The sequence below is a fragment of the Ascidia mentula genome, chromosome 8, assembly GCF_947561715.1.
Source record: "Ascidia mentula chromosome 8, kaAscMent1.1, whole genome shotgun sequence".
NCBI classification, from domain to species: domain Eukaryota; kingdom Metazoa; phylum Chordata; class Ascidiacea; order Phlebobranchia; family Ascidiidae; genus Ascidia; species Ascidia mentula.
Genome location: NC_138573.1, coordinates 6,841,457 through 6,865,621, shown reverse-complemented (window position 1 = coordinate 6,865,621; position 24,165 = coordinate 6,841,457). Strand labels below are relative to the sequence as shown.

The 24,165-nt window shown below is 41.5% G+C and overlaps 3 protein-coding genes and 1 non-coding gene across 4 annotated transcripts; 3 read left to right on the top strand and 1 right to left on the bottom strand.

Annotated features, from left to right (window-relative positions):
• Window positions 1-220: 220 nt before the first annotated feature.
• Window positions 221-3,649, top strand: LOC145910345 (putative ATP-dependent RNA helicase DDX52). Its single transcript, XM_082997431.1, has 9 exons — window positions 221-314; window positions 948-1,029; window positions 1,224-1,648; window positions 1,717-2,105; window positions 2,178-2,379; window positions 2,544-2,730; window positions 2,830-2,960; window positions 3,038-3,219; window positions 3,464-3,649. The coding sequence occupies exons 3-9, from the start codon at window positions 1,235-1,237 to the stop codon at window positions 3,630-3,632; spliced, it is 1,674 nt and encodes a 557-aa protein (XP_082853557.1). The 5' UTR covers window positions 221-314; window positions 948-1,029; window positions 1,224-1,234; the 3' UTR covers window positions 3,633-3,649.
• Window positions 443-523, top strand: LOC145912765 (small nucleolar RNA U6-53/MBII-28). The gene has a single exon (XR_014403317.1). It is a non-coding gene; the product is annotated as a small nucleolar RNA U6-53/MBII-28 (small nucleolar RNA).
• A 1,214-nt stretch (window positions 3,650-4,863) lies between the features above and the next one.
• Window positions 4,864-7,317, bottom strand: LOC145911173 (acid ceramidase-like). Its single transcript, XM_082998426.1, has 11 exons — window positions 7,129-7,317; window positions 6,904-7,038; window positions 6,717-6,797; window positions 6,503-6,656; window positions 6,395-6,440; window positions 6,126-6,270; window positions 5,931-6,067; window positions 5,707-5,855; window positions 5,471-5,577; window positions 5,332-5,388; window positions 4,864-5,193 (listed from the first exon to the last, which is right to left on the bottom strand). The coding sequence occupies exons 1-11, from the start codon at window positions 7,237-7,239 to the stop codon at window positions 5,104-5,106; spliced, it is 1,212 nt and encodes a 403-aa protein (XP_082854552.1). The 5' UTR covers window positions 7,240-7,317; the 3' UTR covers window positions 4,864-5,103.
• Window positions 7,318-11,427: 4,110 nt separating this feature from the next.
• Window positions 11,428-22,105, top strand: LOC145911287 (uncharacterized). The gene is made up of 10 exons (XM_082998576.1): window positions 11,428-11,941; window positions 14,202-14,362; window positions 16,074-16,169; window positions 17,866-17,935; window positions 18,533-19,146; window positions 19,622-19,847; window positions 20,387-20,544; window positions 20,797-20,856; window positions 20,932-21,042; window positions 21,237-22,105. The coding sequence occupies exons 1-10, from the start codon at window positions 11,428-11,430 to the stop codon at window positions 21,651-21,653; spliced, it is 2,427 nt and encodes an 808-aa protein (XP_082854702.1). The 3' UTR covers window positions 21,654-22,105.
• Window positions 22,106-24,165: the final 2,060 nt, after the last annotated feature.

Below are 24,165 nucleotides of genomic sequence, written 5' to 3'. Positions count from 1 at the left end.
ATGTAGAAGAACTCGTCTCAGATTTCTATGATGTCATAATTTGGTAACAATTATTATTTTGTAATAACACATACTGCAACTATGCTGTAGTGATATTATGCTATTATATATCATGTAACTACATGTGCATATATAGCACCACACATTCATTTCTGCTGCAACATTCACTGAAATGCGTTGCGCTGCTGGGATTTGGCTTGGGCACGTGCGTCGTGTTTTCTTTCTGTCTCTTATCACTTTGTTCCTGATCCGACGTTGCAGGTTTCCATGCTAATGTCTTTGGTTCGACCTGGTTCGACGCAGAAAATATTAAGGTAAAGCTTTTCTACCACATAATGTATGAATTATCGTATGCCACAATGTTACCCGCGAAATGTGTGTTTACGTTATTCTTAATCACTTCTTATTGCTGTTCGATCAACAGTTTACTATTTTTTCTGTCTACCAATGATGAACACGCCATGCTAATACTGAGCAAACGTTGGTGTTGCATTGAGTTCAAATTTCTCGAATTCTGAGGTAGACAGAAGTAATGATTGTTAAAACCTTACTACATCTATATTATATATAGCATAAATATTTGTTTTTAGTGCTTGATACTTAAATTCTTTGAAAGTTTCAGCTTCGCCTAAACGTAAGTTTTTTCTCACAAAAGGATCTAAGTCTGCACTACAAGTGTTTTAGTAAATAACTTTACAACTAGAGCATTTTCAGCCAATCTTAACCTGCAGCATTGTGATTGGGAAGTTTGTCATGAGTACATACGAGACAACAGTCATGGTTGAAAAAATTGTGCATCCTTTACAATCTACATATTTATATACATTGTAATAATGTTACTATTGCTGATTCAAATAACTGATATAAATATTTCTGATGTAAATGGCGCAAAATAACAATTGGCCTATTCCAGTTTTTTGTATTTAATTCTTATTCCTTCCTTGTAGAAGAGATCAATAAAGTTGTGACACTAAGATGTCGGAATTACTTGTTTCCCTCTGGTGAAGATTATAGATTTCTAATATTTTGGTAAGTTAATTGTACCTAAACAAAATTATTGATACTTTATTCTGTAACAAACAAAATGCCATTGATGACTTTTTACGATATTGAGTGTTTCACAATGAATATACTTTTCCCGAAACTGAGGCATTTTTTGATTTTCTGTTAAGTGGTGTTTTTGAATAATGGTATATTTTTATTGTTAAATTATTGATTTGCAGTGTTCCTTGATATGGACGAAGAGGATATATTCAGAAAATTAGGAACAAGTTTAAAATTTAATGCAAAGCGGTTCAAACATGAACAAAGTTTTAACTTTTCTACCCCAGCACAGAATAAGAAACTCCACTTCTTCAAAAGTCAAACTCTTAACTCAGAAACTAAAAGGAAGCAAAACAAATGCAATGCGATAGATCCACAAACAGACCCTGGCCAAAACGGTGAAAAGCAAACTGAAACCTCGGAGCAAAACTCTGTGCAATTTCATTCTGTAAGAAAAAAGCACAAAATACATGTTGATGGAACAGATGTTCCTGAACCAATTACAACATTCAAACAATTGCATTCAGAATATGAAGTCAACTTAAAATGTCTTGAAAATGTAGCTAATAAAGGTTTCACAGATCTTACACCTATTCAGATGCAGGTAACAGTATGCAAGTTAACCCCCCCTGAAGTAACTATATTGCATAACCATAATTCCACTGCTTACAGGCAATTCCAGCCATGATGCATGACAGAGAAATTCTAGCATGTGCTCCTACTGGATCTGGCAAGACATTAGCATTTTTAATTCCTGTCATATCACATATTTTGCGCAAGAAAAACCCAAATAGAACCAAGAAGAAATTTTGTTCACTCATTTTGTCACCAACAAGAGAACTTGCGGAACAGACTTTTAGAGAATGCAAAGATCTTATTTCTGTAAAAATATCCGATTCTGCAGATGAGCACCAAGACTTAATTAGGGTCAAGTTCTTGGACAAGGCTGTAACAAAAAGATTTGTAAGTCGTGGCATGAAAGAAGCAAACGCAATGGATGTGCTGATTAGTACGCCAAACCGCATTGTGTATCTCCTGCAGCAGGAACCTGCCCTAATAAGGTAATGTTGACAAAGGTTTTGACACTGATGTTCGCCTACAAAACGGAGTATAATATATACTTTTTTTGGTAGTTTGGAATGTGTTGAATGGCTTGTCGTTGATGAATCGGACAAACTGTTTGAGGAGGGTCAAACAGGGAAAAGTTTTCGAGAGCAACTTGGGACAATTTACGCTTCTTGTACTAATCCCAAAATTCGACGAGCAATGTTTAGTGCCACCTTTGCGCATGATGTCCAGCAGTGGTGTTTATTAAACATGGACAATGTCCTTCAGGTAGCGTACATGTTTTCCTTAAAAATACAATAGTATGCACTGATACAAGTGGATATGTTTCAATTTGCAAAAAAAATGTAGTTCTGTGGTCGTGGAATTCCACATTATTAGGATTACGCACTGAATAGTTGTTTTGCGCTAAGCTATTTCGTTTTTCTTCATAGATAACAGTTGGTGGCAAAAACACTGCTGTCAGGTCAGTCGACCAAAAATTACAATACGTTGGAAATGAGCAGGGAAAACTGCTGGCTCTTCAACAATTGATAAGACAAGGTTTTTCTCCTCCAGTAATAATATTTGTGCAATCAAAAGACCGGGCAAAAGAACTGTTTGCAGAAATGATATATGATGGTAAGATAAACACTGTGGTGCTTTTGCTTTGTTTTCCGGTTATAAAGTATAAGATTTTGCAAAATGTCATTTTAATAGCATAAATTCCTTCAAATGCAGGTGTTAATATTGATGCTATCCATGCTGACCGCACACCTATGCAACGTGAAAATGCTGTGAAGAGTTTTAGACGGGGTGATACGTGGATATTAATATGTACTGAACTGATGGGACGCGGAATCGATTTCAAGGTAAAGAAAAATAGAAAAACTATCTTAAAGAAATCGTCTTCGAGATTTCTCAATACTTCACTACTTGTATTTTTCAGGGCGTGAATTTGGTCATTAACTACGACTTTCCGACCAGTGCAGTCAGTTATATTCATCGCATCGGTAGGACGGGAAGGGCGGGTCGTCGCGGAAAGGCTGTGACGTTCTTTACAGACGAAGATCGACCCTTGCTTCGCACTGTGTCCAACGTAGTGCGCGCAGCTGGTTGTGAAGTTCCAGAGTATGAAAATATGATATAATTTTAGTATGGATACACACATAAAAAGCACTTTTACTTGAAAAACAGCATCAGCCTGGTGTGTTAAAACGGAACCTGTGTTTCGCAAAATTGCTTTTTTTGTGTGTATCGTCAAGGAAAGGGAGTGATCGCCAGGCCTTCGCCTTCAGATCATGGTTTAGATTTAGATCCTTCATATTATAATATAATTCAGTATGGTAATGTTTTGACAACTGGCTCCCTGTAGATACATGCTACAAATCAAAAAGCCACAGAAAGACGAGCGAAAGCGATTGGCGCGGAAAGAAAGGAAGCGACGGACAATAAGAACCGCTCCAGCGGACGTTCTTAACAAGAAGAAAAAAGACGAAACGACACAAAACAAAGACACTTTTTCTAAGAAACGTGAAAAATAAAGGATTATTTTTGTGTTCGTTTGACTGGATACACTGTACTTTGCTGTGTGCAGTTGCTGCTGCCTTGCTGTCTTTCAGAGGCGTCAATATTTTCTGAATTCAACAAATCTGGGTACAGACGTTGTAGGTTGTTGAGGAAGAGTATCGCAGTTGCACTTTTTGCAAGAGGTCGTTCCAGAATATTGGATGCCCATATAGCAACGTTTTTTGTTGCAATTTGCGGTTTTACGGCCCCATCTGTGTATTTCTATGGAAAGAGTTCGTTGGTCGGAAAATGCCCTTCTTAAACTCCTGCGTAACAGAGTTAATTGTGTGTAACGACGCAATGAGTGCCGGTGTTTTGGTTGAATGATCATGTTGCTGAAAAACTACCCATATATCGAGGTGGATTTTGTGGAAAAATGAATCCCAGAAAGCATGCTTAATTTGTGATTTTCTGTTAGTCCCGACCTTTGTCTAGGAATTCTTAACTCATAACTGTTTATGCCCCCGTCAGGGCTGATTGACTGGCAGTTTGGCGGTAAACCTTCGTTAAACATCCCCATGTTCTATCTTAATGTAGCTGCAACCAATTTTTTTCTGTTAAGCAATAGTAGTCACCCTTTATGAGTCATCAGACTCGCCAATTGTTTTTGGCAAACAAGAGAAACTGTCACAAGATGCATGAAGGCGAACGCCCACTGATGCTTAATTTTCGGGATTTAATTGTGAGATACAGCCTTAAACAAGCGGTATTCATCGAAACTTCGGGGCGTACTTTTCCATGGACGTTCACCTTTGAACGCTATTTCATTTTATGAACGAATACCGGTGAAGCACATTCTTCCCAATAAACAGAATTAAGATTGGTAACGCTACGTAAACGGGTGAAGTAAGCCAAAAGTTCGCTCCGGTCAGAACCAAACGGCTGCATTGTGTCCCAAATATTTTCACCTAATAACCCGTTTTTTAATTAATTTATTAACTCGGTTAAAAAACTTGCCCAATAATCGAAAGGATTTGGTTTATTTTTCAGTGAAATTTATTCGTCCGAAGTGAGAGGAAATTTATGCTTTGACCACTGTTGTGCCCTAACCAACTATTCATTTAAAAGTCGAATCTGTGGTTTCGCTATAACCAAGGAGTCAAGGACTTTTGTGATCAACTTTTAACGCGTCAAGCAAAAACTACATCAGTCTATCTTGGTGGCGAACGACGTCCGTCGACTGTCAGGAATCTTACAGACTTTCTCTGTTCAATCGTTTATTAAAGCAATCCTGCACATGAATTGCAGAGTAAAATTCAAAGACATTGCAGTTGGACGATGTAAATAAAATCCAAATAAGAAAGATATGACATGGAACTTCAGGAAAATGCAATCATAGATTAAAAACCTGTTTATGAACAAACAAAATTAAAATAATACACAACTTCACAGTAAGTGCTGTAGGTGGAGGAAATGAATTACAATGCAGCTGGTGTTGTTCTCTTGTTACCACATCCAACAAGGGTGAGGACAATCCCGAATGTAGGTTTCTAGAATTCCTTTGTTAACTTGCATCAATGCGGTGTAAGTTGTTAACTGCAAATATAGTAAAGGGGCAATTTTAATGAATATTTGCATATTAAGCAAAATGTATTTGTTTGTTTATTTGCAAAGCCAACATATTTTCACCGGGAATATTGTTTAAAGACAATGTGAATCATTTGACACACGTACCTGGTTTAAAACAGGTTTGGTTGACAGCACATCATATATGGATGAAAAACTGACGTTCTGTAAAACCAAGGGATATTTATCAACAGAAGTCGATGTTTTATATATATTCTGCAAGGAACAATTTAAAAGAATTTAATACCTTGGTGCCCACAGCAGACAAACATTTCTTTCCAGGTGCTCTTCGGTCATCGAAAAATGGAGGATCAGTCCAGTTGTCGTAGTTGGTCTCCAGGACATACCACATACCTGGAGATGTAAACATTGCAGCCATATTTGCACAAATCTAGTTTTTACAGATACTGAATCTATTGTAACATTCACAGGCTATGCGAAAGCATGGTATTACTTCCGTGTTGTTTGGATCTATTATTTCACCTTTTTCTGGAGCTAGAGGCAGTTTGTTTGTCAATGCATTTCTGTCTCTTGTAATAATAGCACCTTCGCCTGCTTTAGCACCCCCGACAATATAGTAAACAGGCGCCAATATTTCTGTATTGCTTAGCATATCAATTGCATCTTCATAACTGCAACATAGAACTAAGTTAAAGTTTTGCAGGACACAAAAAGTACAAAATTTGTTGCAGATGGCTTTGACTTACGTCTTGGCTTGTTCCAAGGCATCTCTTGTGAGAAAACTCGTCCAATGGCCAGTTCGCTCACCAATAATCCATTCAAGAATTCCAATATAACCACCATTTATGTTGAATCTTTCGTTCAATGAAAGTGTGAATACTCCCTGGAGAACAAGATCGTTGTGACATGCATTTAAACTACTGAGAAACAATTTAACTTACTGGTTTTATGCCAGTCAACACCCCAATATAACCGGCAAAGTTTACAGTCTTATACACGGTTGTACCATTTCGTATGAAATCAAGGTTAACAACAAGAGGGTGGAGATATTCTGATATCAACCAGGTGTGGTTCTTTGTGTCCCACCTGCATACAGCAGCTAAGTTCACACAACATTATACAAACCAGCCACAGTTTGAACTTTGAAATGCTATTATCGTCAAACAAACATACAAAACAAATAACATGCAAGGGACAAATGTTTGCCTACCCCATAAACAGTCCGAAATCCAAGTTACGTGCATGATACAGGGTACCTGCAAAACACAATATGTTAGCATATCATTAAAGCTTAGAAGTAAATATATTTCCTTATCACCTGTAGAATCTTGAGCCACAATGGATGTACACAGAGTGAAAATCTCATAAAAAATATTGAAGAGAAGAATTTCACCATCTGGTATGCCAGTGGCTTTCGCAATTCCTTGAATTTCTTTGTCATATGGACTTGGCAGCTTGGTTATTATTTCGGGCTGACAAAAAGTTTAAAATAGGAATGTTGTATTGTATAACTCAGTTCATTATGCACCTACCAAATATTTGTTGACAGCATCTATCAACTTGGGTGACACATTGCTGATCAGTTTTTTCACCTGACCAATCATTGCTTGCACCTGCAAGGTTAGGAGGGTACAAAAATAACTAATTACCAAATTGGAAGTTTTCAACATATTTGATTTATTTTATGAAGAAAGTGGACAGATATTAAGTATAACCTACATTTTTCCCTTTGTGTTGCATCACTTCATTCCACCGCTGTGCAGGATCCATGTCCAAATTAATTTTAAATGTTGGTGGGACACCAGTGGATCGAGCTTTGGTGTCGTACATTCCATGACGACAATCCTCCGTGAACTAAACACATGGTAATGTTGTGGCTCGTTGAATGATAAGCGTATAAACTAGTTTTACATAATTGATGATTCTACAAAACAAATTACTTACTGGTGGGAGGTCTTGACCAAATATGCAAGCGCACATAAAGCAAATCACCAACAATAACAGCGTAAACTTAGGCTCCATCTGCAATTCTTCCAGTGCAAAAGATTTACACATGTACAAACTAAAACGCTTGGGAATGAAAAGTTGCGTAAGGGTCGCCTCTGTCACAAGATCGCACCGTTTGCATTAAGAGGGTACTCCGTGTCATTCCAGCAAATGGCCAATCACAGCAAACCGCGCCCACGCCATGGAAACGCATGACTAGACATTTAGTTACACAGAAAAATACACTTTTGGTACAAGAAAACACTTCTTAGTGGTAGAAATGTTGTTTTTAAAATTAAAAATGTTGTGTGTTATGTTGGAATATTACATGAAAATATAAACTTTTTCGTTTTTCAGAGGTTAAACACCACGAGCAATCACATTTCCCTGTTTCAGATCGAAAAATCGAAAAGTTTGCCGAAATCAGTACGCCTCAACAAAAAAATACAAAATAATGCGTAGTAATACGTTTAGGCTAAAAGAGGTAGAAAATCCAAAGCTATGGTTAAGCCCAATGCCATCTTGTTTAATTCATTGTTTTGTTATATCGACCGTTACCAAGAACGATGATTATTTCTTATCTTGTTTCTCTTTGCCCCTCACGCGAGTTTTGGTTGCTTTCGTAAGATCCCGAGTAAGCTGTGTTTGCGACCAACGCATTGCCACTAAATTTTATTTCACGAGCACAAACCTGACATCTTCCAATTTGTCATTGTGCAAACAAATTTAATTTTCTGGTTGAACGGATTCAAGTACAATATCTTACATTTTGGGCTAGAACGTAGTGGTCTATCACATTAAATTGCTGCCTAGTCGGGTAGAATTCCTTTTAAACATTAAGCACCATGCGCAATGATGTGCAGACAAGAATTTATATCTGCAGTCAAGAATCTAGAACCTATTTTTGTGCACAATAATAACAGCAAACAACAATTTGCCATATAGTGTTGAGGAAACATTGCATTTTCTTTCGCTAACAGATATTGCGAAAGACTGTTTTTGTGAAAAACTTTTTTTTTTGTGTGTCAGTCCCAACTGTGCTAAAGCTTTTTTTGTATGTCAAAGAGCAAAAAAATTGTTGGAACACAACTCCTGTGATGTAATAGTTTCATATACAATGCCCCTTTATAAGAGTACTTTAAGTCGTCGCAACGTTGACGTATATATGGCTGACAAAAACGAATGATTTGATACGAGTAATATTAACACGACGCAACTGCCTATGCATCGGGAAGTAGCTGTGGATGTGTACGCACGGCATGTGTGTGATTTATGGACTTATCTATGTAAGCAGTAGTTCGGGTGTGCTGATGGGAAGTTAGCGATTAAAACACCACACCATGCTAAAAGTCTGATGGAAGCTCGCACGGCATTTCTGGTTGAATTCGAGGACGTTCCTGTATACTATATTGCAGTAGGCTTGGCAAGAAGGGCGATACCAAGTTGTTTTGAGACAAACAGTCAATTTTTTGTGTTGTTGTTTCATGCGGATTAAAGGTTACACGAGCCACAAGACGCTTCTTAGACGTTTTTAGAAAATGTGGTGAACCTATTTTAGTACACCTGAGCAGTATTAGTCATAGGTCGCGGTATAGGGGGACCTTTGTATTTGACGCAATGCAGTAATGTTTCCGCATAAGGCCTCGACGGGGTATTTTGTTTACCATCGGCTATATAGCAGGCACGATGACTTTTCGTGCAAATGTCGCCATTAGAACGATGACAATGATGTAATAGTTGGACAGGCTTACTTGGCATAATCGTGCTGCAAACCAAACGATAGAGTCACGGTTGTCTATGTACATTGCCTATAACACCAGAAGCAAGCCTGCGTTCAGATGTGAGAAGTTATGACCGGCTGCTGGCGCAATGATTTATGTACTCTGTTTCCTAGGCTGATGAACGGCGTTTAGCACTTCGAACTTCCTGTTATCGTAGCTAATTAGCTATTTTCATCAGCGAATAGTGACATTGAGTCGTGTTGTATAATAGAAGGGGAAAGTCGTGGACCAGCGATAGTCTCCGAGTGGGTCGTTGTGCGACCAAAACCCTGCAGCAAAATCGCGCATCAGATCAAAACGATTCAACGCGAGGTGAGGCGCATAAGAAGAGTTCGTCGTTTCAGTCAGGTCCATCGAGATGATTTCGTCATGTAAGCAATCCGATTTTAGCTGTTGTTGCCCAGACGTCAACACGGACTTTTCAGTGATTAATCCACCTCTGCGTCGCACTGCCGAGGCCGCGGGCGTCAAACGCGCATTTGATATACAAAAGCCGAGGAATTCCTCCGCCCAATCGGCCAAGTACTTTCGCTTAATTGAATGTTGGCCGCATTATGTAGTTGCGCGATGAGTAGTCACGTAATTGAGAGCAGAAAATTGCCACCGTCGTCTTGTCGACAGTGGCCGCAGCAGCATAATTATAAACGTCGAAGAAGGTAAGCCTCTTCGTTAATTACAGGTGCCCATACAAGGATCGCTGCATATTTGAAGTAGCTTGTTCATTACATGCCCACATAAGAAACATAACAAGCCGCTGGGCACACAATAAGTAAGGTACTGTGGTTGCAAACAGGCTAGTGTAGCAAATTGGAAAACAACTTTCAGTTGTGATCAGTTCCGCATCACAGGGAAGTAGATTGAGAGCAGGGAAGGCCAATAGTAGACCGATACGTTGGCTTCGGTGTCATACAGTAGCGGTTTGACGCTTGTCGGTTGGGTACATGATCACTCAAGCACGGTTTGAAATATATATGCTCGAACGTAAAATCAATATCACAATGCGCATCGCGAGCACGTCGAGGCACTTGCCGGAAAGCTGACGACCAAGTGGCCCCAATCACGCGCCAGAATCCCACCAACCGGAGGCTGGTGAAGTGTGGACGATATATACAAAGGGTATAAAATATGTTGACATGCGTCGTATCATCGTCACTGTGCCGATCGCACTGGAAAGCCCTTCAAAACGGCGAGTGTTGCCTGGTAAGCCCGAGGATGTTTCGTGTATCTTTTGTCTGTTTCAATGTGGATATTTGGTGGTGAATTTATGTAAAACCGCGCGGTGCGTGTTAAACAAAGCCATCCCGAACGCGGAATAACGCATCGGCTTGTTTTATTGTCGAGCTATATACTTTCGTTGTTTGCCCCCGGAATCGTAAGACAAAGGGCCATTCGCGAAAATGCCTGTTGCCCTTCTGAGATATGAAACGGTTATGTAAATATGGCAGCAAAGTGCCAGGCCCACGTACAGGGGAAAGTGAATTGACCTGAAAGGTCGCTCGGCCAAGCATTTCTAATCGCACGTATGTGTGAATCTTTCGAATTGGGAGGTAGGCGTAAGGCAATAAAGCTGAGCAACAACACTTCGTGACTCGGTTTTTAAAGGTTTGCAGTGCAGTTGAAACCACGTACTTTGAGCTGTATGGTTGTTATGGTTAGGTATAGCAAGGTTTCGTTCAGTTTTTTTTACATATTTTGTGTGAAAAGGCCATAGTTGCCTTCTACTAGAATGTGTGTTTGTATGACAACGGTAACTCATGAAATTGGTGACTTGAGTATGTTTTGAATTGCTAAGTGTCTTTTGGCACAGAAGTTAACCAAAGTCGGTATACTTTTTGTGTAAGTACTTTTAAATTTACAACATAGCTGACTTTCTGGCAAAAAAATATTATGCCTTGCAGCAACAGCAGCATAAAACGTTAGTTTAACACAAATTAAGATACAATTAAAAATATAGTTGAATCGTCGAGTTGGACAAATGGTAAATGTAAAGGTAGTTTCTTTTCCGCATCGTTGAAAACAATATTTGGACTGCCACACGGTGTCGCAAAAGCGCTTGTCTTCAATGACGTTAACAGACCAATAGACATATTGTGTGTATATGTGTGGTCCTTTTGAATTAAATGCAACGATTTTATTTTTTGCCCATCGTCCTGTCGATTATTTCTGCGTATCTGCAATTAACGTGTCATAGTGGTTTTAAACGCTCATGAAAGGTGCGTGTTCGGCTTTAAGTGTTCGACCTTCCGAGTAAACTGATTTACGACAGTATAGCTGGAAGCGATTCGTACGTAGTCATAGTGTTCAGTGCGCAAATTAAGTGTGCCCAGGTAGTTGTTGTTGCTTGATTTGAGCTTATGATCAAGCGTTGAATGTAAATGTCACGCTTTTATTGCAGAGTTACACGCGTCCTTGAGACGTGATCATATAATTAACCAACCTTTTGCAAGCCATACAGTGTTTTGATTTTAACATTGCAATGTTCCACAACCCTAATGAAGGGGCATTGCTTCAATCGGTGTCAGGAATGGAAAGCGTCATCGCCCCCGAGCCTTCCTCCCTTATGATCCCGGTGGTCGGTCCTACCGGTGAAATAATGTACTATCTTCCGGCACCCAACGGCCGAATGCCTCTCTCCGCGGGACATCAGATGCCTTTGAGACTCGACCAACAACAGCAGTTTCCAAGTTTTCTTCAACAGCCCCAGCAAGCGCAAGCGAGCCCCGATACACTGCTAATGAGATCAATATCGGGAGGGCTAATGCCACTTTGCGGAAACACGACGTCATCGTACGCACCCGCGCTGGAACCGACAGCGACCCATCAACATTTTCTCCAGGGTTGCTTTCCCGGTGGTCAACACCACCACGGAGCGCTGGCGCACAAGTCAATATTCCTACAGCAGAACATGGAGACCCGGGATGTTTCGGGCAATGTCGAAGAACGGGATTTTGGAGTTCCAGGAGTCCAGACTAAACACGTCGGCACACCCGGTAAGTCCGCCATGTTGAGAAAGGTGCAGCGCATGGAACAGGTTAATCCGCTTCCACTAGCTTAATGTCATGAGCCCGTTCCCGGAACACGCCTTGCCACTTTCACTAGGAAGCCCCAGTGGTTAAAATGTAATTCAACGCTTCCACGTGAGTTGCGGTCTGCTGTCCTCCAAATGTTACAACTGCTGATGTTAGAATCGCTTTAAATCAGCGCACTGTCACTTATTTTAAGATATCCGCACATATTTGCATGTAATTTACTAAAGGGTTCTATTTTGTTGTATTCTACATCGGAAAGGTAAACCGAAACGTCGCGCGGAGTGGAAAAATTTTCAAGATGAATTTTTGATATGTGGTGTATGGAAGTTGTAAAGTTGCGAACCTCTTGTAAACATTCCTCAAATTGTCGGTTTGAGCGATCTGAAAAATTCATAACCTTGATCCGTTCCCTTGTAAACGAGACGTGTCTGAAACGAGCGCACAAAACCATCGCAACAACAATGGACAAACGTCTTTTTGCCTGGCGGTTGTCCAAACTTAACTTAGACCAAACCTTATTTTGTGCAAAAAGGATTGAGAGGAAATTTATCAAAAGGGAATGCAAGTCATGTAGTGCGATGTCTATGCGCAACAAGTGAATTCATGATTAATTTAAAAGTTTGTTTGAAATAGCCACTGCACGTAAGATTTTGTTTATACTGTATATTGTCGTCGAAAGGTGTAATGCTATTCTCGTACTATCTATTCTTATACAAAACGGTCAAAATCGTTTTTTTTTAATTTCAAACGTAATGGAGCTTTATTAAAATTGATGAGGTAAGGTCGTTTCCTTTGTGTTGGTTTTATTACCTGCCCTGCCCACATCACATGATGGTTAAAATTAGATGGAGGCATAGTTTCGAGGTGCTTTGGAATCGCTTATTAATAAGCTGCTGATGCGATATTCATTGAGATTAGATGCTGCGCTGTCCGTGAGAATAGCGACCAAGGTCTGTCACTCATTATTAATTTACCGTGACTCGTGGACTGGTCATTGAAGCAGAAGTAACACGCGGATTTCGGACGTGCTGGAAAAAAGACTGCCAAGAGAAGATTTATCGATTAGGCAAAAAAATTGGTCATCGCCCGTTAAAATGAGGCTTAAACGAATCGGTGTCATCTTTTCATTGACAGCCAAAGACCAAACTCGAATTCAGGACTGGAAACGACACCGTTTTTCGTTTTTCGCATAGGCCCTTTAACTTTAAAGCGATGCCCTTTCGTTCTCCGTGGCGGCCCGCGGACTGCAGGGACAAGAGAATGCGCGAAACCTCGTCCCCGCGGGATCGATAATCGGCCCCTGCTGGTCGGCTCGAGTCAATATCCTGACTGCATTAGGCCATTCGCTTACTTTCCATTGATCGTTGAGCGCCCGGAGTAAGTTTATCCCTACCTATCGCGAACTAATTTCATCCGCTAATAAGCGTCAGCGTGGACGCCGCTCTGCCACTGCGCGACTCGAGACATCGATCTTTTTGCTCCTTCGACTCATTTCGCGGGCAGTTACTCGATGAAGGCAGCAAGTAAGCGTAACTGCAGTCCCACGCGGGCGAGGATGAGAAGTTTTTCGTGTCAATAATTGAGGAGTAGCGCATTGTTCAGGTCTGGTTACAAACCATTAATCCATTTTCGAGGGCGAACAAGCTTACGATCTGAAGGGAGTTGTGAGCAATAAAGTCATTGTAAATGTTCTGTTGATCTGCCAGTATTGGGTATCGCATATTAGATCTAAACGAATTTATTGTTTGGAAGACCTTCAAACATTCTCTGTGGAAGTGATTTTTAAACGGGGAGCTAAATTTATTGTCAAAATTGCGTAAATTCTCTACGGGCCGATGTAAGTTTGCCCTTTGCTTGGAAAGGCGTCCCTAGTGTAATCTGCCAACTTTACGATCCAGACGTGCTTTCCACTCCATGTGCTAAAGTAGTATAGCAGTGCAGGGTGCCCAATTTCGACACATGCATGTCCCGCGCAACTAAAAATGAACTCAGAAAACTTGCCCGGGGAAGAATGTGTTGATCGATTTTGTTCGTCGAATAGGGTATGTGCGTGGCAAATTTGCCAAATGCGCGCGATTCAAACTGTCGGCTACTTAATTCATTTGCATCGATCGCTTGTCGAAGTCGAGCCCGCTGTCGCGCAGCTTGAAAGATTGATATTTGGTATTCCGTGGAGGGAAAGGTTGGCCCAAGCGCTACTGATTATACGTCGGTTTTGCAGTTTCAGGCATAGTCTTGCCCAAAGAGTGCAACCAAGTTACTGAGGCGCCAGGCGAAAGATACAAGGAAAAGCGCGCTTTGACGCAGACGATCACCACTTCAACTTTCATGCACACCACGGAGAAGATTGACCAGCCACCGGACCGGGTTGCCTTGACAAATGTGAGTATTGCACATTACTGCTAAACGTGTACGTCAGTACTTGTGTGCATAGTATACATTCGTTAATGACTTACTGCTGTCAGAACAAACAGGCTTGTAATAAAAGGAACACAACTGTTTTTGTAAGGACGCGTAGGCCTGCAAATGTTTACACCACAAACACTAGCATTTGCCTCCTGTGACTGTGGTGCTATTAAGAACATACAGTATGCCAAACACTTGCTCTTCGTCCATTACCTTGTACCCGAGAAGGGCGGATAGCTGTTGACGAGTGCGAACAATCTGACTGACATATCCGCATAGGCATCGATGAATGCCAAAAATTATACCTTGTCCCATGGGTCGCAAACATGAGAAAAGAGCGGAAAATGTGAACTAGCATTAAAACCAGGCTACAATGCAGGTCAATGGAAAGTCATAAGTTGAGTGCAACCGTAGCCACTCACAAGGGCACGAGTCATTAAATATTAACGTTCATTATTCACCGTTTGTAACCAGGGCATCAGGCGATATCACGTTCATGCAACCTTTGCACAATTGAACGTCGTGCGTTGACAAGTTTTTCCTGTAGCACGTCTGTCGCCATTGATTTGATATTGACTCCTTAACGAATCAAGGCCCACGCATTGAGGCATGTGTTTGCGTGCTACACGATCCTAATTAGTCCATATCGATTGTCCTTCTGTTGGCATACTTCCACAAGTCAACGGCGCTTTGGTTTTAACTTCGCGTAACAGTGTCCGCTTTTAAGTACGCCAGCAGAGCCGCCCGAGAGGCTGGCAGCATCCATACAGCACGTGTTGGCTGTGAACTTTTGACACGGGCTCCCTTTCGCTTTCGGCTCACTGGATGATTTATTCCAGGCACCGGACGAATGTGATCCCCTTTGCGCAGTTGTGCGTAATCTAATTCAGTGTGGGCAGCGATTCGGCATTCTTAAAGCGCGCATCTGCCAGATCTCATTAGTGCGGCTTAGCCCAGTGTCGTAGATCTGCATTTAAAAAGTCAGGTCGTTTCAAGGAAAATGAAGATGTCAGTATTGGGTTGCGGGACTGACAGATAATGCTGGCGATTTTCTAATGTTTCGAGAACCCGGCAGCTGAGGTCACAACGGTCCAATGCGCTTCGCATAAGTGGGGGACGCAGACGTGAAGTGCTTCGTCGTTTTGGGGTCCATTAACACCGATTGCGCTCTTGCAGCGACTTATAGGGTTCCGCTCAAGAGCCGCAAAACCGCAGTGAATCAAATATCTCGCCTCAGGTTTAACATTCATAAAAAAACACCCCATATCCAACCAACCCGAAATCATTTATCACTGCAGGTTGGTGTAACACACTTGAGGTTTTTCAATACAAGTACACGGAATTCTTTACGGGGCGATACTGTAAAGTGGCCTTGGTCTGCAGCGGGTGTTGAAAGACAAGTATCTGTCATAGAGAAACGCCATCGTCGCCACCGCGGCTTTGACTTGTTGATCGTTGGCCTGGCGGGAATCGCTTTCATGAGATCAGACGCAGTGACGTAATATTTTGGCTCAGATTATATTAGACCTTCTGGGTGAAACAAACGCAGGTCGTCACGCCTAACATTTCAAACGTCTAAGCGCCGAAAGGACAGGCGTGGGACAACGAGTGTATACACGGATTAGTTTTGCATGTAAGATCGTACAGGGTCCTTCGCTTAAACCGTACTTTTATTTTTCTGATACAGCTCGGACCCGTAGAAAAAGCTGTCTTCCAGCAAGCGCTGTACAACCAGACGAAAAAACTCAACCCTGGAAAAAACGGCAAAGGCGACCAGGTCAAGGTAAGAGCTTTTTTGTAGATGTTTGTGTGGTGCTGTGGTGATTTCGGTGTTGATTCTCCTTTCTGTCGATAAACAAGCGACCTGGCGCAGTGGTATGAATGTCCCCGCAGCAAAACCCCTAATCAAAGCTGTTGCATTACCGACGAATTTCTTGGCATTTCATCAACGCGCCGTCTTTTTTCGCTACATGTCAATCAGCGTTGATTCGAACCCGTTGCTGTTTCACCACAGCGCCAGTTTCTGGAAAGCACAGTGGAAAAGCCTTTGAGCCGGCAGTAAGTTTGCCAGGCGGTACTTGAGATAGGCAGATCAGAGAATTTGTTTTGCTGGTAGATGCGAGTTTGTGTAGCGCGCATGTGGCCAAACGTTTTTACACTTCAACGGCGCACAACAAAAGCCCGAAAAAGTTGAGAGTACCTTTCAAGTTTACGAACGAAATATGGCGCAAGGCGTTTTGGAATGCCGCTGTGTGGGGGCGTTTTATTGACACTTTATCTCGTTTTCAAGAAGTGTGAAGATAAAATCGCGGCGACATCGACTGCGGTTCCACTTCTAGGGTGTTTAGTGTATCTAAGCAAGCGTTGCCTTGTTAAGGGTTTGTAACTATCTGATTGAAAAGCCTCTGCCAGATACACAGATTCAGATACCTCTTACGTTACTAAGAAATGTTAAACTTGCGGTTGAGCGTCACAAAGGCAGCGAGATGGAGATCGCGTATGTTTGCCAATCGTCTACTGGCGTTGTCGGTGGACGAATGTCACTATTTGAACAGTTACGGTACATAAACTCTTAATGCTCTTCTCAAAACATACAAGCTATGTTGCGATGTCGGAAAAGATGCATTTATGCAAGAAAGATTTCAGGAAACAGTAACGGAAAACGTGCGCTTGTTTGGTGACGGCGAAGCACGGCATTGAGTAACTTGTCGAAGATAATTGACAAAGGAAACCGTTTGACAGTCGACTAAAAGCGTCGCGCCTGTTCTCAGAACACTGTAGAATCAGGCAATAAACTTGAAAAGCACGCGTAACTTATACAGAGAGGCAGAGGGTCCGTGTTCGTTTTGTTTACCAAACAGAACGCGACAAGAGTCGTGGTTATTATAGCGATATACAGGGCGAGTCGCACCAGCGGCTTTTCAGTGTGGATTTACAACACACACATTCTTCCTGCGCTTTATTACCTCGCAAAGATGCGACGGGCAGTGAGAGTTGTAGGACTACCAATCAAACAGGGCCAGAGCAAACAGCGGGATTTAGAAGTCACTTTGTAGGTCAAGTAATGTACAAATGGCTGAGGTAAGGACCGTTAGCCGTTGAGTTACGAGTGTAGTTACTACATTTAATATTACTACAAGTGCGTCAGCAGTAATTACAAGCAAGGTACTTCCGTTTTGTAAAACCTTTTTTTTTGTGAGATGGAAAATTAAATAAGCTACGATTATATACAAAATAAATGTATATGCTATTTTGTTTTAGGTACTTGGCTTGATGTAGATTGCATGTGGTACTTTTCGTTGTGTCTAACCGTTGTGCATCAAAGTGACGCAACTTCCTTCACTGCACACTGATGCACTTTTAGAATCACAATAATCACTACTCGCCGTTGCAACTATATGGAATGAAAATTAACGTGTAATATTCGTTTATTTTCGCATATGGTTGACCCTGTCGATTTCTTTTGATTCAACCTGTAGGTTCAATCTGATTCGCATTTGAGGAGCAAAAAACATTCGCGGACCATGTTTGACGGCGTGGTCGGAAAAGGTAAGAAAAACGACGTCGCCTCAGATGCGACGCTGTTGAATGTGTTTTTGTATTAAAACCGCTGCCACTGCCATTTCGCTAACACGACAGATTGATGAGCTTTTCCTTATCGCTAAATCAATCTGTTGCCATCGCGCCTCCTACCAAATAATTTCGTAGCTAAAACCCATGATATTTCGTGCATTCCTCTTCTGTCCCACACTGGCATATGGAATCGTTGGGCATTCACAAATCATTGAACGATTACGGGGTAATACAAATTATTTAGCTATGTTTTGTACGTCACGAGTTACGAGTGTGTGTGTGGTTGTCTAATGACAACCGAACCGCATTGATTCATTTCGTTGATTAACGTAAAGAATTTGTCCTTTGTCCTAAACCTGTTTCACTTGCGGTGAATTACATATATGTCATATTGTAAAAAACTATTGATTTCAATGAATTCAAGCGATTTCGTTTGTGAAGGATAACTAATGACACGAGTAAACTGAAAATAAAGCAGTTTTCTAATGAGAAAAAATGAAATTCTTTTAGAGTCGCCTATTGCGAAAATCTTTGCCCTCGATCTCTCAGCAATGCGTGCTTTTGATATTTTAGACAAAGTTGTTGTCTCCTCCACATCCACATCGCAATCAGTTTACTCACCACGACTGAAGCAGCCAGCGGACAATTGCCAGTCAGCTGACAACACAAGCGCGTCACATGACTCGAGGGCTGCCAAGCGTGACGACGATGCGACTGTCGCGGCCACGAAGGGGAAATCTGACACCAGGGCCCCCGATGTTTCGACTGTACCCACGACTACCCAGCAGCTCTCAAGGAGCGCAGTCCTGCCGGCAATCAGATACCATCCTTATATCCGTTCCCAGGACGCCACGAAAAGCATTACTGTTGACACCGAGAATGCGATCGCACAGAAGAAAGACGTGCCAGTTCCTGGTGAAACAAATTCAAGCGAAATTCCCTCCGGCAATGATGGAAGTAACGAGAAAAATTGCTTCCAACCGTCAATACACGTACCTACTAGCTCAACCCAAGCTTCCAACGTTGGAGCAGTCCACAGCGTAACAGTTCCCAAGTTAGGAAGTTATAAATTGTCGACACAAGCTCGACAGCCATCAAATGGCGCCCATCCCGTCGATGAGACCGTGAACACTAGCTCTGAAGCATCTGAACAGTTCATCATTGACACCAATGTTGACGTTAATAAGGTAGGATATGGTTTGGTTTCTGCAATTTTCGGAAAGCGACTGACGTTGGGGCCATACTGCTGTAATGAACGGTTTGCACCACCGCTCATTTGCTGCGAAACCAGTAATGTAAAAGATTTAGACACCCTTACACAACCGATGAAATTTAAAGTCTGGTAATAGGTACGTTTTAAAATTGCCAAGGCTGGCAATTGGCAGGCCGTTACCTGTTTTTTCACACTATTTTTACCGGGTCCTGTTCGCAAACCATGAAAATATTTTGCGCGTGGACAACGGAAATTTGGCAGGACATCTGTAAATGCAATAACGTATCAGTAAAAAAATGAGCTAATCAGTAAAATTCAGTGGTTGCACGGACAGGTAATTGCCAACAGCCTTTTGGCGTGTTTTCAATTTTCGCCTGGCGGTTTCATTTGCAAGCACCTTGTCGGCCCGTTCCAGGCAATCAATCTAATTTGTCGCTTTACCGACGTAGGCCCGATCGCAATCAAGCGAGAGCCCATCGACCGAGGAGGTCGTCGCCGGGACTGACACCGAGCTGCAAACCGATAACAACACGGCCGATGCTGCCGGGACGCCCCAGGGAGACAAAGACGACCAGGACACTGCGACCAAAAACCGGAGCTCTCCTATGAGAGAAGTAAATCTTCCCGACCCACTTCCGTCCTACATAACCAAGATAGACCGACCGCCCGGCAGAGGTAAGGCGTTGTTTATAAAATGTGTTTAAACTAACTCGCTGTGAGGTATTTGAAATATTTTGTTGGTAATTCTAGAAATAAAAAGACTGGCTCATATTGTTGAGAACATTTTATTTATTTAAAACGTTTCGGCAAGAAAATAATTGTTCAACTGATATGGCATAAGATCTTGCCGAAACGTTTTCAATGAATAAAACATGTTAATGTTTTTAACAGTAAGGGCCAGTCTCTTTATTCTCAGAATTATGAGTAAACCCGCAAACTGTGTTTCCTTGTTGTTAAAAGTATCCAAATCAAAGTGAACTGTAAGGCTTTGGAAAATGTGCACCTTATTTACAGTTACTGGCTACATAGTGGGTTTCACACAAGTAAACATGATGTTTTAAGTTTGTTTGGTCTATGATTTATCATGCTGGGTTGTGTATATTGCGCGAAACATTTTTCACTGGCCCATGTTGTTTAAATACATTATTTTAAATGCATTCATTGATGTTTATTTTGTAAACACCTGAGCCCAATACCAGACTCTTTTGTTTCAGTTCTCAAGGAATCACTTCACTGTACAACGTGCGACATTTACGTAAATTCGGACAACCAGATGAAACAACATCTGAGCAGTCTTCGCCACAAAAACACGCTTCAGGGAATTCCCACGCCTCCCAAACCTGGCAGAGAGGAGAAGCCCAAACCCAAATCGGTAATGGCCTAAATATACGATACATTTAGTATGATTCAAACGGTTGGTGATTCACGCCATCACGAGTATGGTGACGAATCGTACACAGGCTTATCTTTATGCTAGCAGTTATCACAGCGTTTGGCGTAACTGCGTTTTTGGGTAAATCATGTGATATCGTGCAGTGATTTACCCAACCGCAAACTTCGGTTTCGCGGTATTCAGTATCTGCGGTGTTTCCCAACAAACCACAAACAAATATATTTTTCCCAGGAGCAATACAAGTGCAACATATGCAAAGTGACTCTGAATTCCGACATTCAATTGTCTCAGGTCAGTTTCATTTTAAAGAAATTTTGATAAATGTTCAAGGAATCGAAACCAAATTAATTGTACGTTTGATTACAGCATCTAGCTAGTCAAAGGCACAAAAATATACTAGAAGGAAAACCTCCGAAACCTCGCTGGACTCCGTACGAAAGAAACCAGCAAGTTCTCCTTCGATCGGCTGCTGCTCTGGTTAGTTTCTCACCGGGGACATTGATTTTTGCTATCTCCAAAACGCATGCAGGCTAAATTCAATGAATCGCCTATCCGCAAGTTTCATCGCTTTTATCTGATATAGCAGACAACCAGACATATGGCATTTTTTTATGGCAAATCATTAGAAATGTGTTTCTGCGTTACATATAATTGTCATGCATTATTTACAGAGACTTCCCTTCAAATCTGGAGCGAAATCAAGTATCCTGAACGCCCAGCAAGGCTTATCGCTAGCTAATGCCGCTATGCCAGTGTCCCTGTCAGCGGATTTTGCCGCTCTGGGTGCGTCACCACTGGCGGGACATTATCTGACAGCTCCAAGCGGTGCGACTGGAACACAAGCTGCTCATCTCAAGCAAGCCTCGTTTGTTTTATCCGAAGGAGGTCTTCTCCAAGCCCGTGAAATAGTATATGTGGGGACTCCTTCTGTGCAAGCGTTCCAACCACAAACCTCCTATCCCAGCTCAATAGCGACTCTACCGGGCATGTTACCCGGACAGGCACAACTACAATTGCCTCAAGTGTTGGCAGCGCCGTCTGGCGGCGGCTTCGACTGGTCTGCGACCGGACTCCGGTTGGCGTCCTAACTTATTCGCGTCACATTCCGACGACACTGTGCTTTTTCGTGAAGTGTTGCCATGTTCTTGCTCACATATCCGATGGTGCATCGTTTTACACAGCTCCAGACCTATCACAAACCACACGGTTAACCTTTCTGCTCGCTTGTTGTCCGCACTCACACTTCCTACTACCGTCGAAACGTACGAAATATTGCCACGAATGTCCGTTACAAAGGATGCCGATGTCCTAATCGTCCAGTGTTCGAACTCGAAGCGTCCCTGTATTGTTTTCGTCATTAATATTGTTTCATCTACATTGTACATGTATCTGTACCATTTGCACTGTCATGGGGCGGAGCTGTCAGGCACAGTACAGCTGGATACAACCGCGGTACAAACACTTCGCCATATTTCGGAGTCGGTGTTACTACCATAGATACACGATACCTGCTATGCTGTGCCTTAGATCGAATAAAACAAATAGATCTTATTCTGTTTGGTTTGCCTTGAATACATTAACAGATTCGGACATATCCGATATTCGACGTGGATGAAAGTTTATGATATCGGACTCTCCTGTCAGCTTTATGGAGAAAGACTTGGTGACAGATATGTTTCAACAGCTTTTAGGATAAAATTCTAAATTGTAGTTCTTGCAAAGTCGTTTGATATGTATATTTCGCCTACTTGTAGATATCATCAATATCACATACCCCAATAGAATATTATAAAATTTAAATATATTTAAATAAGTGATACTGATGATGCCTATAAGTAGACGAAATATACAGGTTATATCAAAAGACCGTGCAAGATAAATTACTTGGGAATATATATGTATACAAAAGCTGTTCGGTGAAGTTGAGAATTGTTTATCATTTTGGACGGGCTCGGCAAGAAACGTGTCACGTGGACTTTCAGGTACAAATAATACTACATACAGCCTCAACATTTTGAAGGAAGCATTAGCTCGACAAAGATGCCCTAGGCCCTTTGAGGGTGGGCAAATATTTGTTTTCCAACCAGCATGTGATACGTCACTGACAAAAGCTTTGCAAGAGACAATATTTGTTCAAACATAAAGGAAGGCGTAGCCTCAAATGGGTTGGACAACTACCGTATTGTGCGCAGTCAAGTAACGACAATGCGATAATCTAATCAGGTTGCAGAAATCAGGAAACGTATTTAGTCGGTGTCGTCACCATCAAAACTAATGATGTCATTGGTAGATTTTTGACCGAGTTAAACGTTAACCAAACGAGTCGTTGCGCTTGGTCGTTGAGATAACATTAGAGAGTGCAAACACCAACGGCGAATGATGTCAGAAGTAAGGTGATGGCGGAAGTGCATCTCAAGGTTCATCATCACACGTTTTTACTTGTTTTGAGATTTGTGTGCCGGTCGCATTCTGTGTTCGGCAGTTTCAAAAAAGACTTCCTGCTTTGAATGATCAAAATGTTTATGTAAAATGCGTAACAGGTTACCAGCTCTAATAAGAACAACAATTTGTATAATAACACTTAGGATATCCTTACCACATATTAAAAAACTTCGACCCTTAAAACTGTTTAGTGGGCATTAAAGGCAATTTTACATAGAATACGTTTAGTGTAAATCTGTTCGCTTGTTCGGTATAAAATTAACAATTGTACAAGATTTTGTAGTGGAGAAAATTCTACTTTGGCGCAGCATACCGAGCAAGCGAACAAAATTACACTAAACGTATTCTATGTAAATTTAGTAAATCCAACATCATATTACAGCGAAAACCAACGCCCACTCCTTAATATGTAAATTTAAATCTTTGGCCACTTGAATAGAAATTCTCAATCACAAGGTGGCAATACAGGCAGAGCAAGGCTCATAGGGTTCTTTGTATAACTCACACGCTAAAGTGCAATATAGCATTTAGGTCTGTTGCGTAAGTCAGTAAGTGGCGCTGTGGCAACGATTGTATGAAAAACGACAAAAGAGTTTTGTTTAAATTTTTTTGCAAGGAACTAATCTGATATTTTGAGGTTTTCAAAAAGAAGGTTTTAATGTGAGTTTGATTCTGTTCCAAGGAGAGTAATTTTGATTACATTAAACCTTGAAAGTTGTAGACGCGAAGATTTCAACAAAAACACTCAAGTTTCCGCACTTTTACCGATCACAAATACGGTTGCGCTTTTTAAGTTACAATTAACTCATTAAGACGTTTGGCGATATAAGGACTGCGCGTTTGTCTGCAGTAACTGCAATCAGACGTATGGCATAAAGCTTTCTATTTCGTTTCCAAGTTACTTTTTTTATTGGTAAGTTTGGTTTTGCACATATGTTTACATTCTCACTTGTGTGAATCAGCAGCCTGTGCGCACTACTATCTACGCCGCGTGGCATCACCGGAAATCCTCACGCTTTAGCATAATCCTTCATGCACCCTGTATACGCTGCACTATAGCATCCAGTCGCATCATAAACATTTCCCACGCTACGTAAACCATTGGGACATACCTCCGTTATACTTGTGTAGACGCGATACTCCCAGCTGTGGTGCGAC

Coding starts and splice junctions, on each gene's coding strand:
- LOC145910345 (XM_082997431.1), top strand. CDS start 1,235: ATGGACGAAGAGGATATATTCAGAAAATTAGGAACAAGTTTAAAATTT. Junction 2,731..2,829: donor TGCAGAAATGATATATGATG/GTAAGATAAACA, acceptor CTTCAAATGCAG/GTGTTAATATTGATGCTATC. Junction 3,220..3,463: donor GCTGGTTGTGAAGTTCCAGA/GTATGAAAATAT, acceptor GGCTCCCTGTAG/ATACATGCTACAAATCAAAA.
- LOC145911287 (XM_082998576.1), top strand. CDS start 11,428: ATGTTCCACAACCCTAATGAAGGGGCATTGCTTCAATCGGTGTCAGGA. Junction 11,942..14,201: donor TAAACACGTCGGCACACCCG/GTAAGTCCGCCA, acceptor TCGGTTTTGCAG/TTTCAGGCATAGTCTTGCCC. Junction 20,545..20,796: donor AGAAGCCCAAACCCAAATCG/GTAATGGCCTAA, acceptor TATTTTTCCCAG/GAGCAATACAAGTGCAACAT.
- LOC145911173 (XM_082998426.1), bottom strand. CDS start 7,239: ATGTGTAAATCTTTTGCACTGGAAGAATTGCAGATGGAGCCTAAGTTT. Junction 5,856..5,930: donor GCCTTGGAACAAGCCAAGAC/GTAAGTCAAAGC, acceptor TCTATGTTGCAG/TTATGAAGATGCAATTGATA. Junction 5,194..5,331: donor CCAAACCTGTTTTAAACCAG/GTACGTGTGTCA, acceptor CTATATTTGCAG/TTAACAACTTACACCGCATT.